The sequence below is a fragment of the Aythya marila genome (genome assembly GCF_965140915.1).
Source record: "Aythya marila genome assembly, chromosome: 2".
Taxonomy (NCBI): domain Eukaryota; kingdom Metazoa; phylum Chordata; class Aves; order Anseriformes; family Anatidae; genus Aythya; species Aythya marila.
Window position 1 is genome coordinate 143,162,266 of NC_139043.1, and position 16,556 is coordinate 143,178,821.

The 16,556-nt window shown below is 44.6% G+C and overlaps 1 protein-coding gene across 1 annotated transcript in view; it reads right to left on the reverse strand.

Annotated features, from left to right (window-relative positions):
• Nucleotides 1–3,813: 3,813 nt before the first annotated feature.
• The window catches only part of SAMD12 (sterile alpha motif domain containing 12), a 174,452-nt gene continuing 161,709 nt past the window's right edge, over nt 3,814–16,556 (reverse strand). Inside the window, 1 exon segment of the mRNA XM_082755026.1 lies at nt 3,814–13,055. Within this exon segment, the coding sequence (XP_082611152.1) occupies nt 13,033–13,055 (23 nt within the window). The 3' untranslated portion in view covers nt 3,814–13,032.

Below are 16,556 nucleotides of genomic sequence, written 5' to 3' on the forward strand. Positions count from 1 at the left end.
TCGACCCTTGATACACATCTCCGGGAGGCAGAGGGAGGGAAGAAGAGCTGCTCCCAGAAGGCAGGAAGGGGCAGTTGTTATCGCCAGGAGGAGTTAGGTGCTCAGAGCCCCAGGCTCTCCCAAGTGCTGAGGCTTCTGGCCAAGAACTGCCAACGCCGGGCTGAGGCTGGGACTGAGGGACATGCAGTTAGCAGGACTGTATTCTTCATGCTCTGCATTAAAACTTAAACAAAGGCAGAAAAAAACCCTTCATTTTCCCCAAAGTGCTACAATTTCTGGCTGTAACAATGACAGGCAGGGGCTTATCTGGCTTTCCTGCATGTGGGAGCATTTCATTGTGCAAACGCTTACAGCTGCACTTTCATACGGGGCAACTTCTGCAGCTAAATAAAATTGTTTAAATGAGTTAATCAGCTTAGCACAATGGTTCCCGATACTTTCCATAAAACAATCTGCCTCCCACGTTGTCAGCCTCTCCTTCCCTTCCCGCAGCAGGGAGAGCTGAAGTGCCCTGGGGCCATGCGTCGGGCGTGTAGCACAGACCACCTCCCCCTGGGCTCTCCCTGCAAAGTGCCAGAGCAGGATGCTCAAGCCGAGACCTGCTGCATGCCCTGGAGCACCTCATTTCTCTGCCTTAAAACTCCCTGTGAAGGAGAGGCTACACCTACAGCCTTTGGTGGGGGTGGAGGTGACCACATGCACCTCCAACCTGCCATCTGCCAAGGATAACGATGGATGAATCCTTCAAGGCTTTGGACCATTGGCTATAAAATGTTGCCCCTTTTCTGCCTTGTGGATGGGCTAAAACATATTTTTCCCCTTTATTTTTTTTTCTTTTTTTTTTTTTTTTTTTTTTTCTCCTCCATTTCTATCTACCCCTCTTCTCCCAAGCCTCTTGCCAACCTTGCCCCAAATCCCCTGGTCATGCCCTGCAAAGAGCAGATGAAAACCTGGATCTTGGAGGTGGTCTCAACCAGGATCCTCACCATGATGCCAAAATCCCAGAACTAAAGAACAGCCCAGGTTGGATGGGACCTCGAAAGATCATCGAGTCCACCCTGTTATGGGAAAAGGGAACCTAGATGAGGTTATCTAGCACCCTGTCCAATCGCATCTTGAAAACCTCCAGTGATGGGGGCTCTACCATGTCCCTGGGGAGGTTGTTCTGGTGATTGATTGTCCTCCCTGTAAATAATTTCTCTCCTTTACTAGGACAAACCACACTGGATGGGAGCCCTGCTCCCCGCAGCCACCCCGTGCTCTGCCCCTGCGCCCGGGGCGGCAGGAGCGGTGGACGTGTCCCAGTTTCCCGGCTGACAGCCTGATGAATTGACTTAAATGAGCCAGAGCATGTCTGGAATTACTCATAGCTACAGAGTAGTAGGCTTCTACCTCCAAGAGGTAAAAAAAGAAGAGCTAAATTCGGTTCCAGCTGAAATGCAAAGTAATGATAATTAATAAAGTTAACTCTTCGCTTCCCATTCAAGTCATACCTGCAGAAAAATCGGTCTGAAAGAAACACCAGGAGAGCACTTAGTTCATCCTCCTGCCGCAGCACAGGGTCAGGATTCCCCATGGCTGAGCAGTTCTCCATCTCTCCAGGCTCTCTCCCAATGCTTCAGCATCCCTATTCCTGGAAAGCTTTGACTGACATCCAGCCAGAATCATTCTTGCTGCCATTTCAGCTTCTCGCTCCAACATGGGTATGAGGAAGAGATGAATGCCCTTGCTGCCCTATAATGTACCTGTAGCAGTCTGTCTCCATTTTATCTCCTCCTAAGGCCAGTGCCTCGGTGCCATTTAGGTTAAAGCAGAACCACTTCACTTGAAAGCATGTTTCCCATGTGCAGTAATTCGGTGCACTTCCCACTCGATGCTAACAGCAGTGGAAGGCGAGGAATCACACTAGGAGCAGAAAGCAAGGGGAAGGCAATGACAAAGCAATGACATGAATGAAGCGAAGGAACATTCAGAGGAGAAATTAACCTCAGACAAACCAAGGCCAGACTGATAGGAAAGCCACAGAAATGCTTCTGGAGCATCACAACCTGCACTGAGACCCTGACAGGCCAGAGCATGGTTGCAGCGAGACCTGAACGTCAGTTAAGCCCGGGGTGTGGGTGGGAAATTCTTGCTCCCCAAATAAAGCACATTACATTTGTACGAAAATGCCTGGTCCATTCAGATCAACCCCACTTGCATTACAATCTTTGCAGCAGCAGCTTCTTGGCAGACTTGTAGTTTCTCTGTTCGAGGTCAATACAGCTCCCATTTTATGGGTCAGGAGGTGGAATGAGAAGAGGTGGAGAGGGAATGTGTTCTTTGCCAGACAGCATGTTAGTGGTGGGCTGGGGGCATCACCTGTGTTTTCTGGGGTTGGACTCCTTTCTCTGGACTTCACTGTGGTCTAAGGGCATTTGCTCACCGTGTAAGGCTTTGCTCCAACTGAGCACAGACTGGCTCAGTTACTGGGTCTCGATTCAGGAACCCAGCATTTGGAGGTGACTTTGGAGCCAAGGGGCCAAGCAGCATGGCCAGGGCTGTGACCTGCAGCTGCTGCCCAGAGGTACAGCAAGCTCTGGAGGACCCAGAACCGTGCAAGTCACTCCGAGGACCATCCATCATGGAAAGGAAATGCACAGAATAACCAAGCTGCACAACCAGCTGCTCCAGCGATGATTTAGGAATAACGAGCTATGAACTGGGAAACTGCCCATTGGTGAGAAAGCAAAACCCGCAGAGCACACGTGGCCCCAAACTGTCCTTGCGCCAAAGCACCAGGAGCTTTCTCTATGTCCAGGGAGGAGTTTCACTGTCACAGTAGCTGCTGTTTCATCCTACGGCAGATCTGATTTAGGTGCCATTGTTTATAATGGAAATCATTTTCATATGCAGCACTCAGAACATAGTCATATGGTGCTGCCATAACCCCTGTGGAGACTGCTATGGTGAAAAGAACATGCGACATGGAAACTGCTTCCTGCACCATTATGGTGCTTCTGATTTCCTTCAGCCCAAGATGTGACGTGCACAGATTTGTTCTAAAATGGAGCTTTCTCTGCTCACATACACTTCTCACTAACAAAGTTTATGGAGTAGAAAGCTTTTTAAAGATGTAAACAGAATTTAGTAAATGGCTGCATGATCACAAAATGTTACAGGAAAAAAATATGTTTTTTTTTCAGATGACAATTTATCCTGACTTTGTCGGTTGCATTGCACACTACATAATTTCACTCTATTATTTTGTATTAAGCCCACTATTTTCTGTTTGACCAAAACATGTCATCAGTCTCTGCGTCGCAAGAAGAGAATATTCATAATCATGGCTGAAAAGAAAAAAAACTAAAAACCAAACACCACATATATGGAAGAACACAGAATTGTGCTGGAATTTCAGCGTTAGCATCTCTGAAAGCTACCTCAGCCACTGACTTGCAAATTGCTGTTGTGCTGCAAGTGCTGAGCCAAACAGAGAATAAATGGGGGTGGGATGGAGATGAAAGGACATGTACCAGCAAACCTAGTACCTGCCTCTATAGTGTTTGGTCCCCATAGGAGATGTCTTGGTGGTGGGTTTACCCTGCTACGTGGCTGAGCTCCACCCAACCACTCTCTCACCCCCCCTCCTCAAAGGGAAAGGGGGAGAAAATTCGATGGAAAGGGCTGCGCCAGGGCACAGGTCCCCTCCTGCCGAGAACTGTCATCAGTGGGCCTCTGTTCCCCATCGATTTTTTTTCTTCTCTTCATGCAATGGAGCAAGCCCTGAACTCGTTTAAATCAAACAAAATGCTTTTACTGTATAATAAAAATTCCATGTTTTAATACATCGCCATGCACAAATGAAGTCAAACAATGCAGAGTACAAAATTGTCAAATATACAAAATGATAAAGCAGATATCCAAAGCTTCCAGAGATCATGCCCAAAGATACCAAAAACTTGATATTGATTTTAATTTCATCATTTATAAGAATTCCTCCCTCCCACCCGGGTTGTATTTTCTGTTGATTTTCGAAAACAGAAGGAATTTAATTGCAAATATAAAAACCATAGGGTGGAATTAACAGTGATGGCCGCTTTCTGTACTAAAAATTAGATTGCATGATAATTTCTGGTTTGGGAAAAGAAGCACTGCTATACAGATGAACACCTGGATGCCTGGGGAAGCGCAGTGCACCTCAAACAAAAAGGCACGCTTCTGTGTTACCACCTCGTTTGGCTCTGTCTTTAAAATGCTCCCTTGTAGGTGGACAGGGAGTAACAGTGCGTCGTGTTTTAATCACTCGAGTGCTGGCATTCTCCTAGATTTTCAACCAAGTTAACATCAAAAGGAGGTTACAGCCTCAGAGCATCTCCCTGGTGAGCGTAACTCAAAACTGAACCCAAGGGCAGCTGGCCCAGACACAGCATGGCCAGGGCACCGCACTCATCCCTTCCTACACCAGGCTCCTCAGCAGCTCTCCTGGCTCACCCCGGATTTCCCAGTAACTCAACCCCAAGAACTCGATCCCAGCCTCCCCCTCGGTTCCTGCAGCTCGTGTCCATCCCCAGCTGCATGCGGGCCATGGATTTGGGGCAGCCTTTGGAGACAACACAGATGTGGCTTCAGTTCCACCCGTAAATTACCTGCCCTCCTCAAGGACAGGTTCAGCCAACCTCAAATTCAGCTCCCCAGGATGGAGGATCCCAAAGCTGGAGGCCACTTTTCTGGTTGACATGGTGTGAGACTGATCGTAGGGTCAGGCAGCTATCACCCTCATCTTACCCATGCTTAGATGTGGAAAAGGAATAACTGTGAGGCATGTCTGTATATCTCAATCCCTACAAGAAACCAAGGACAAAGCCAAGCGCATCCCAACCCTGCCAGGTGGCTTTGAGCAACCTGACCCAGTGAAAGATGCCCCTGCCCATGGCAGAGTTGTGGGGGCTAGATGATCTGATGATCTTTAAAAGTCCCTCGTGACCCCAGCCATTGTCATTCCATTATGTAAATGCTGGTCATTCACATTGTCAGGTTCCTGCCCCATGCAGTTGACCATTATTGTAGGGGAAGCCCAGAAGTCTGCAGTGACCTCTGAAGGCATTGAGCTTCCCTGGCCCCGAGGATGCTGACCCTGCAAGGAGATCTGTCTGTCTGTCTGTCTATCTCCTGCCACGGCCCCAGGACAGCCTGGTGGAGGTCTTTGGGTTCCTCTCCTCCATCCATGGAGCTGAGCTTAGCGGGGAGAAGGATGAGATCTGTCTCAGGCTGAGATGCTTTGCATAGTCTGGAAGCTCATATCCCTCCGTGGATTCTCCACCGTGTTGGAGGCCACTCGATCTCTTTCCTGCCTCTCCCAGGAGCCAGGCAGAGAAGGAGCCCCCTGCACATGAGGAATGTGGATGAAGCAGTAAGAGGGATCCAAGCATCTGTTTGGACTAGTCTTGAGGCCAGAGCCTGCCGCAGTAGGGAAAACCTCTGTCTGGATGTAAAACCGAGCTCTCTATAGACAAAACAAAACAAACAAGTCCCCTCAGCATCTGATGGGCAGATTTTTTTTTCCTCTGCGCAGCTTTTTATTGCTTACATGCGGTTTTGCTGCAATATTGATCTCCCTGCTTTAAAAAAAAAAACACAAATGTATATCGCTATTTAATTTGGTGACATGATATCAAATAGATGAATTCAAGGCAAGTGCTTAATAGAAGTAATGTGATTAGAGATGTAACAACAGCTACAGAGGATTTTTTTTTTCTTTTCAGCAAAGGTATTTAGATAGATTTGGAATTCAAATCAGAAAGGAGCTTTTCATTTCATTCTGCCTAAGCCTGGACGTGTTATAATAATGCCCCAAATCCCACTTTTGGGGGAGAAGCGGACATGGTGCAGCCGTCTGCAGGATCAGCTTCCTTCCCTGCCCAGCCTGACCTCGGCCGTGCCTCCGGGGGCTGTCTGTCCGTCCCCGCTGCAAGGGGACATTTGTGCCACCGTGCACATAACCGGTGGCTCCACGGAGCTCATTTGACGGGCAGCCAGGATGTACCGGTGTTCTTTACACAATAAATCTAGCCCAAACTCATTTTCTTAGGATTTCACACTGGATTAGAGTGAGAATCCCCGAAGATCTTTATCTTCTTAGCTCTGTCTGTAGCCAGCTCCCTTCTCGTCTCCACTTCGTGATATTGATTCAATACCAATTTGCAGTAAGTATTGCTTTTATGGTTTCTCTTGCCTGCGCGAATTGTTTACTCTTTAAAACATGCATCCCATTTCGTGCCATTTGCCACAGCACAGCTCTGGAAGGTGGCTCTTGGCTTCACGCTTGCCTCGTACCTACCGGCTCTGTGAGACCTGAGCACTCTCTTTGCTTATTTCCAAGGTGCAATATTCATAACAGCCAACTGCAACCAGCTCTTGTTACTCGGGGTCGTCCCACTGAAGTCGTTTCACTTCCTTCATTAGCCAGCTCCAGCGGGGCCCGTCAGGAGAGCAGGCACAGTTTGCTGGCTTTGAAGCAAGGAACTCACGCACCTTGTTCAGCTGCAAAGCAGTACAATGTAATTCTCAACCAGCACTTTGGCTTCTCTACTTGTCGCTGAACACAGGAGAAGCTGCTTCTTGCCACCACGATGCCGCCTCCTTGGTTAAGAGGCAAGGCCACGGCTCTCCTTCCGTGCTCACACCGATCACTTGAGTGCGTGATTTTGTCCCAGGCTGCTATTAATGAGAGACATCAGGGTTATTCTGTGTGCTCAAGGGTTTTTGTTGTCCTTTCTTGTCCAGTTCTCTTCCCTTAATTACAGGCAGAACAACCTTGCAACTGTGAGGAGATCTAGTGCAGCTCCTACCAAATGCTGACAAGTTCAGTTTAGTTCAGGGCTCTTTGTTCAAGTCAATTTTGTGTGAAAAAAATGAATATAGGTGGGCCTGCCTTCATGTAATATCGGAAACTTTGAGATATTTTAATTCAGAAGTTTGCATCTGATGATCTAGCCTGATCTCTTGTATAACACACACCTAATAACCTCATCCAGTGACTGCTGAACTGAGCCTAAATTCCTGTTTGAGGTAGAGCTTATTGACTTAGAAAAATACTCTGCATATATTTAACGACTTTATGTGATGGAGAACGTGCCAGGTAACTAAGTAAGTTGTCTCCATGGGTAATTATCCTCCCTGTCGAGCGTTTGCACTTAATTTCTAGCCTGATCTTTTCCCAACCGGTAGAGCACATCACTCCCTTTTCCTCCAAATAAAAGAGCTACCTGCCTTCAGACAGCGCTTCCCCACGCAGGTAGCAGATTGTGATTGCAGACAGATCAAGTCACCTCTTCAAATTGTCTCTGATAAATTAATAGCTTGAGCTTCATTAGTCTGGCACTATAATAAGACCTGTTTTCCTGCCCTTGAATGACACTGGGAGCTTTAGAAAATAATCTTTCCAAGTTGTCAATATCCTTTTTGGAAGATGGGCACAAACTGGCTCCATTACAGTGTCCCCGTTGCCAGATCCTAAATCTCCTCCAAGTCCTACTGACTCTCTTCCTTTGAGATTACATTTTCCCAGCTAGCAAGCACATCTGTGGGGTTGATATTGAATGGATTGTTTGTCAGACCTTCACAGCTACCCTTCTCCAGATGCCCCCAGGTGTGACTCTCCTTCTCCTCTCCTGGATTTCTGCATTTGCAGTACTCCGGGTTCATCATCGTCTCGTACCATGCACCTCTTTGGTGATCTCTTGGTGTTGCCACCAGTAACTTTCTATTTCCCTGGGAGGAATATTGAAAATAGAACATACCTTGGGAGGAGCTCATTAGAAATAGTCTCGCTGATGTTAATTTCATATTTACAGCCATTTTTTTTGTGATCTAGCATGTAATCGGCTTTAATCCACTTACTATGGGCTATACTGATTTTGCATAGTGCTATTTTGTTCTTTATCAGAATCAAATGATCGATAGGAGGCTAAGTATTATGCATCAGCAGAGTTTCTTTTATCAACAAGCCTTTGATATCACGAGAAAATGATAGGAAGTTTACTTGACACAATGCATTTCTATACATAATCATTCGGAGGGGTTTATCAATTTTTAATTGCTGCAATGATTTGTGTCACATCAACCTTTCCATGATTTTCCCAAAGGAAAATAGGAAAATAGGAGGCTAATGAGCCGATAGTTTTCTGGGTCAGGTCACTCATTCTTTTCAGTTATTGTTTTGTGTGTGTTTGTTATTTAAAGCTTCTTTTGTGCTTTTGAGCTCTGATAAATCCTAGGCAAGTTTTCCTACACTTTTGGATTCAGTTATCTGGTTCTGCAAATTTAAGAATATGTTTGGATAGTCGCTGCTTAATATTACCCATAATTACTGACGGAGTAGGAGGAATTACATTTTAATGTGCAATCTGACTCCCTCATTCTACCACTCTCAAATACAAAACAAGAATATTTGTTGGTTTTTGCATGTTCTGTGAGTAATCACCGCACCGTATCTCACATCAGACTCTGCTTTGCCACGACTGTATTTATTAGGATGCATGTGAAGTGTTTGGTCTTGCTAGCCCTAACCTACTGGCCACTGACTTCCCATACATTTTTGGCTTTCCTCATCAAACATTTACTTGCTTACTTGCTGATTTATACTCATGAGCCTGCCTAATCACCCATACATTACGTCGGTGGCTTTTTTTTGCACTGCAGAGTGCTTTCCTGAATTTTACTATAGGACATTGCAGGTAATGCTGGTAATACTTCCCCCCCAACCATCCATTTTAATTATAACAGAGGGCCTTTTCTTTTTAAATTAAAATCTTATTGACCAGTCTATTTATACCAGGGTCAATCACGCCACAGTCTTGTAGCAGGGCCTTTCAAGGAGATTCGGATTGTGGAGATGTTATTTGTTAAAAGGGGACTGGGGTGAAAAATGCAGGTTTTTACTTTGCTTGCCTGAAACAATTTTGAATAATTGAGATCTTGTGGCTTCATGAAGGGTGGAGGGAGGTCAGTTTTAGTTATAGCAAAAAAAAATCACCCCCGGACGGGCTCCACAGCTGGCATTAATCAACAGATCTCCGGGGACTGCGATGGAGCAGTGCCAATGCAGGTCTGCTGGGGGCCTGCCCTGAGGTCTTTTGAAAATTCAAACAAAACAAAACAAAAAAAAGAATTTTGTCATTTTTAATGGTTTGATTTCCTCAACGACACTGCAGCTGCTTTCGGTCTGGCTGTCGAGTAACAGAAGTGGGCAGACAGGCACGAACCCACCGCCAGGGCACGGTGATGCAGACGGGTTGGCAAAGCCAAAGAGCTCGCAGAGCTGTTGCAGCCTTCCCTCCTGAAGCTCCTTAACAGAATAAACAACGGGGTATTCAGGCAGAGAAAGCCATGCAGATGTAAAAAACAAACAAACCAGGAATGAAACAGCGCAAAGGATGTTTTGAGCTGCAGCACGTTTTTTTTTCGGGTGAGCAATTCCTCTCATTTCAGGTGTTGGCCTTCACAAAATTTGAAGCACTGAGGATGGTTGAGTCTCTGCCTAAGTTTCTTGTTGGGGCTGATGCTGCATCATCCTTCCCTGCACAAAGACAGCAGGGAAGATGTGGCTGGGACGGGCACCCAGGGGCAGCAAGGCTGCAGGTCTGCCGCCAGGAGCAGTGCCCTGACCACAGGGCTGCGGGGAGCCACCCGTGTTTCAGAGCTAATAACCAGCGATCAGCGTAACGGGAGCACTGGCCTTTGCGAATATATCTATCTCCACAGGGCTGATAATTGCTGTTTTATTAAAATAGCATTAGTCTCCAGCTCTTTTGCACAGAACTAATGGCTCTGAGCGTATTTAAATTCACTTCCTTTGCCGGAATAACTTATTCGCTCCCTTTCATGTTGACTTGGTCTTTGGCACTCTCGACATAAATGATTTATTGACTAGAGATAAAGCATTCTTTCCACAGAACCGTTCTTGCGACCCAGGCAAAAGCGGATGTGTCTGCTATTAATAAGGTGTTCAGCATAAAAAATGCAATAGACTTGATTGTCTGCACTCAATAGCCTTTCCGAGAACACAGTACCTGCCCCCATTCATAATAACAAAAAATTTCTCCCACATGTTTATTTATATTAAAAACTTTTCAGAAGAATACGCTGGGATCCAGATAGTTGTTCAGTAGATGCAGAACAATTTCATAAATATCCCTGAGGAAGCATGGCCTACTTTGGGAGAATAACAGCGATTAAAAAAAAAAAAAATCCAAACATGATGAATAGTTAAATACAAGCCAAAAAGTACAGTTATTTCCTTATGGCTCCTTCAGACAGTTAGACACGTGAGGAGTGTTGCGGGGCTCGGGGGAACTATTCTTGCTCACGTTTGGAGTTATCCACATGCACAGGCTGTCTGTAGGATGGAGACCTACACCACCGTCCAACGAGCTTTGTCTGATGGGCACCTACAGCAGAGTTCTCACTGAGTTTGGCTACACAAAGGGTCTGGACTTTGTTTTCACATTTCTCAGGGCCTATAACACTGCGTTTCTAGATCACCGTAGCTAAAATCCTGGGAAGCTTTTAAAACAAACTGTTTTAACAGGAGAAGTGCACACATCTAAATTCATGCCCATATACTGGAAGATGTTCAAAACTAACATTGATACAAAAAATGCTTCTAGTGGCTCTTTGCCTAACTCAACTTTGTCTCATACGCCCTTTTAAGATAACACTCTTCTTTTTTTTAAAGATAAACACTCCTTTTATCATTCAAATTATTACAGATTTGTTTCATTAGATGTAATATAATAAGAGAATCCCTACTGCAGAAACATAGCATTCTCCTTTTAAAAGTAATTTATATCCAAGTTGTTTCTTTTTTAATTGCTGTACCGACATGAAATTGATGTCAGTTGCCAGAGTGCATTTTTAAAATCTGTAGCAGAAAGAGCCGTAAAATTTACTGAAGCTTACAATGGAATTCTGCAGGGCTCACAGCCACTTCTCTTAACAAGGATCAGATTCCAACCTGCTACGCTATGAGAAGCTCTAAAAAGTGCAAATGCTGCTGTTGGCAAAGATCCTTATGTCTTAAGGAGAACTTGTACACCAATTAATTTAAAATTAGGCGCCAGGATTTTCAGAAAGAAAATATAAAGCTCGCTGCTTTATAACTTTGGGAGCTCCATTGAAAAGCCATGGAAAGACCCAAACCATTAGAAACCACTAGCAGCTTCTGAAAATCTTGGCCGTCAATAAAAATATTTTCCTTCTGGATTGAACAGTAAAGAAGCATTCAGCATGCTGAATCTGAGATGGGTGGAGAGGCGTAACCAAACCCCCGCCCATCTGAAAAAAATTACACCCTAAATACATTTATTTGTTGGTTGTACAGGCACCCTCAGTGGTTGACCTTGCATTCTCTAGCAATGAACTGTACAATAGCTAAATATTATAACACAGGAACCTACTTCTAAAACGTCCCTTGGCCTTGATATAGTTGCTCCTTCTCTCGATCACTGCATCCTCACACCCCTATGGCATCTCACCCACGGTTTGGCATACACACTAATGGCAACTCTACAGTACCTGTCTATCAGGCTGGAGAGAATGATGGTCTTTAAATACACAAAAAGCTACCTTTGATTTTAAAGAAAGAAGGAACAAATAGGTAAGCCTCCTCCATACACTGATGACATCAGTTCATTATAAATAATATGTCAGGAAGGTCCTGATGTTAGGGACAGACGTTAATTCCACTAAGTCCCCATGGAAAAAACAGTACCACAGCCAGCTGTGATACAGCCAGTGATGAGACCAGCCATTCAGAGACTGAACACAAAACAACGCTCAGATTGAATGCAACAGTCTTGAGCCTGCTACAGTATATTGAAAGGCTTATAAGAACCGTTTGCTTATTCCTATTTCCTACCAAAGTACTGTTTTGGATAGAAAGTGGAAAAAGTTAACAAAGAAGTCTGCCCTCTCCAGAGGGAGTGTCTTGCTCCTTAGAAGTATAGTCTTACACTTTACCTTTTTCAGAGAGTTTGGTTTGGACTGTGACTCCCCAGTCCTTCCCAAAACGTAAATGGTCGCCAGCATAAAGAACCTGAATTCTTCCAGTTTGTTCTGTTTTTATTGTAGACCAAACTCAGGGTCAAACACATCTCTGAGAAAGGTGCTCTCCCTCTCCTCTCCCTCACTGAGTAAGAAAACTCATTGGCAAGCTAGAAAATGAGAACCTTTGACATCTGGTGGATGGAAGGGAGAGCAGACACAGTGTCCTACAGCTCGTTCAACCTTACCCTGTTCTTGGCTACCTCTGTGACAGCCATTCTGTAAGTCTCAATAAAATGTCACACCTCTGCCACGTGCAAATCTATCTACACAATCTACTGTGAATCAGTGAAGGTATGCTAGTAGTGGACTTCAGTTTGGATGCAGTCTCAGTACAAAGACTGAAACATATCCTCAGTATTTTTTTAAAAAGACCTTTATATATATATGGGCTGTGCTATTTCTGTGTGGAAAGCACGTATGAAGTGCTGATATCGTTTAACAGAATACCATTAGACTGCAAAACTAACATATACAAGACGTTTACATTCCTATCAGGGGTGTAATATTGTGAACATATCCACTGAGATTGGAGAATTGCTGTAAGTTTTTCCTAAAACATCATGCCATCTGCATACATAATAAAAGAATCCAGTAGTTGCCATGCTAAAACAGGACTTCTAGTGAAGGGCATAGACAGTCCCCTACAGGGAACTCAAAGTTATGCACAGTGATGAAAACTGGAAGAAATTTTCCAGCTAAAGGTCTGTCAATGACCATTTTGAACAAATTAGCACTGGATATTATGCACCACATCTTTACTCTGCAGCAAACCAGGTCTTCCCAGAATGCATCATCTTGAGTGGGCTGCGTTTACTTCAGGTTTGCCTTCAGTCCTCCATGGTCACCTCTTGGCAGTGCCATTTATTATGTTTTTTTTTTTTTTCACAAAGGAAAGTTCACTTTCATATCAAGTGGCAGGACAGCAGCTTTAGAGGCTGGAAATGTTTACGGAGAGCTCTCTGCTGGGGCTGCAAGAAACAAAACAGAAAACCAAAAACAGACAGTGAGTACAGAACAGAGCAAAGGAAGTACCATATATTTCAACTAAAATAAAAAGTCAAGTTTGTGCTGAGCAAATGCATTTATAAAGTAAAGACAAACTACTCCTAGAACATATATTGTGACCCTGGCAGTTTCTTTAATCAGTTTTACTCATCAACCAAAAACTTCAGTGCTTAATCAATTCCTAGATAAATATAAAGCACAGAGCAGCAATCATTTGTCTGATTTGATAAATGCTACTTGAATTTTATTGCTTCATCTTATAGCACTGCTCACTCTTCCTTTAGCTGGAGTCCCAGAGAGCCTGTGACTTGGCTAGGCTTTCTTGAAATTTTTCCTCTCATCCACCCAAAGTCTTCTTTGGGATGCATGGCAAGAAGAGGACAGGTAATGCACCAGGAGATATTCCAGGTAGATACAAGGAAAAATTCTGCCCAGTGAGGGTAGCCAAATTTTGGAATAAGTTCCCTGATGAGGTTGCGCAACCTCCACCTACAGAAGATATTCACCACTCAACCCGAGAAGGCCCTGAGCAACCTACCTCGGCCCCGTATTGAGCAGGGTTGAATTGAAGGATCTCCAGAGGTCCCTCCCAACCTAAGTTATTGTATGATCATAAAATTTTGGATGGGGATTTGTGTTCCCTGTTGTGCCTTTGCAAACATGAAAGAAGTGCCTCTACAGGACAGCTCCCACTGAAACGCATTCATTTATTCAGTAGTTAGCCACCAAAAGGCACACAAATTGCTCACAGGCCTACACTGGTCTCTGGAGCCAGGGAGCCATGCAGAGACAAGCGCCTGTGCTACTTCAACAGGCCTGCTGTGGACACAGCTTTGTTTCTCACAGAGCCCTCAGCACCCCCAGTTTTACAGATTGTGTTTAATACATGTTGCAGATTGCTATTGCACTTTGGAAACCCCGAGGGCAGTGCTGGGACAGCCCTCATTGGGGTGTGCTTTGCACCCTCTCCAGCTGATGTCCTTCCTCATGCACGAACGTACATGTCCATATGTATGGAGCGAGATGGATCTTTGTTTTTTTTTGGGGCCAGATTCCAATTTGAGATGCTAATGGGATGCCGATGCTGCCAAGGCAGTATTCATGTCAGCTGAAACTCAGGCTGGCAGTAGCCTTCTACTCTTCACCCCTTCAAAATCATGCCCGGAGGGCTCTTCTCTATGGGGTGCGGACTCACGGGCTCTGCCAGCCTGTAAAGTTTGCCCGTATTTGGCTTTTCCACCCCCAAACCCTTGCAGCTATGGAAATGGAGGTCTGATCGAGCGAGGAAAGGGTGGGATGCTAAACCAGCAGGTTCTGGAAGAATACTGAGTGAGATATAAAACAACAACAGCAACAAAACCAGACCCTGCCATAAGCACTTCATTCCTCAGTTTAAATATGACCTATTAAATAGAGGAACAATAAAACCCAGTCTCCTTAGCTATTTCCTTTCTTACATGGGCACGTTCACCCGATTATCGTGGTAGTTTTCATTTTTGTTTTCACAGCTGCACTGTTTTTATTCTCCAGGTTCTCTAGGGTGATGATCCCACTTGCATCTACTGTCATCGACTCCATAATACGACCGTGTCAAAAGTGGCCCAAGAAAGATGCACATTTGGGACCCAGCAACTGTTTTATTCCACGAAAGAACTGTCAGGAAGGTTTCAATCCAGGGACCTTTGGTCTAGACAGATAACTGACTGCATCCCCCAGGACAGAAAAGGACACAGTGGTGATATTAAGCAGGTGTGAAGATAAAGGAGAAATCTGGGGGGACGTTTTAAATGGGGAGAGAGGGAAATTGGTACCTAACCTCAAAAAATGCTGGATTCTAGGTGACCTTGAGGCTATCTCACTTCTGTGTAGCATTGGCAGAGATGTACTTGTCTCATAAAGGAGAAATGAGACTTTTTTTGTCTCATTTTGTTTTTTTTTAGTTAAATAGCACACCTGCTGCAAGAAAGGGGAAATTTGAAAAGCTCTCCCAAGCAAATGAAAATACCTTGCCTATCTACAGTTACAGGACTACAACAAAATGGGTGAACTGGCTAACTCTATCAGATCAGGCTTCAAGATTACGCCCATGCTGGAATTTCCATCATCCACTTTGTCTAAACCATGGGTCTGTACTCGTGCTTTGGTTTGAAGTGGGCCAGCTGGCCTGTGAGAAACCCATGAGCAAGAAGAATCAGGGACTGATCCGTCCACACTGCCACGTGACAGCAACCACCTCAAGCCATGTGGGACACCAAACAGGGCCAGTCTGGATACAACCAGTGACACTGACCAAAAGAAAAGCAGTAATTCTGTTAAGCTCTGAGCTTATACTAAAGCAAAGACTTAGTAGTGATTTAGCACCCCTCTTCTCTTCTCACTTTGTCTTTTGAGGCCAGGAATTCAGAAGCACTTACTCCCTCTTGTAACCTATCATGTTTAGTGATAGAGACTCCTCTAAGGATCCTGGTTGACTAAGGATCATGCACCCAGCACTTTTGGAAAGTAAGATCTTTTAAAAAGGCTTCACAAATGAGTAGTCATCTTTGAAAACATTGCCTTAGACTGCAAGCTCTTGGAACGATGACTGCTTTTTGCATGGGGTTTGTATGCTTACCAACTCAACTGCATACAGACCTAATCTCACATGACATTTTCGAGAAGCTGCTGTAGAAGGACTCCAATCATTTCAGAACCAGAGATGTATTTCATTTCTGAGCACCTGTGATTTCTTTCTAAACGAAAGAGGGACCTCTTTTTCACTCATTTTTAATGCATGTTAATTCAGCTCAACGTAGCAGTATTACTATTTGTCTTACTTTCGTAATCGAGGAATCCTGATAAAGAAAACAAGCATCTGTTGCTTTTGCTATGTTTCTTCTCCACTGGAACTAATTTTGTACTACATTTCTAAGGTCAGGACATTTCAAACATGGGATTATTGTGAAAAATGCCTATTTCCAACACCCATATACCAACTATTCCTTTCAGATTGGTGAAAAACTGCATTCAGCTAGTTCTACTAGTACTTTTCCTGTGTTATAAAGGTCACGGGTATCTCACTTCATGCTTCTAGCATCACTTGAGACATTCCAGTATTCTGCAGATTGCTGCAGACTTGTTGCATCTTGCTACACAATAATTAGAGACACTACCAGCTTTGAAGAATTTCATACAATGGCAAAAGGAAACGGTTGCCAGCCCATTTGTAGATTTACCTTTATCTTTCTTGTGCACTGAATTATAACCACTGAGGTGTGTGAGCATGAGGTGTTTGTTTCTATGAGGCTAATGGAAGTTAATGTAAAAAAAAGAAAAAGAAAAAAAAAACTACTTGGGGAGCTGCTGATCCAGGTCAACCACCGTGACAGGAGGAGGAATGGGGATTACCATGGGCTGGGAAATGCAGCTGAGGGTGAACTGTGCCAAGAAGAGGACGGACCCCCACTGCAGTCATTTGCCCCAGG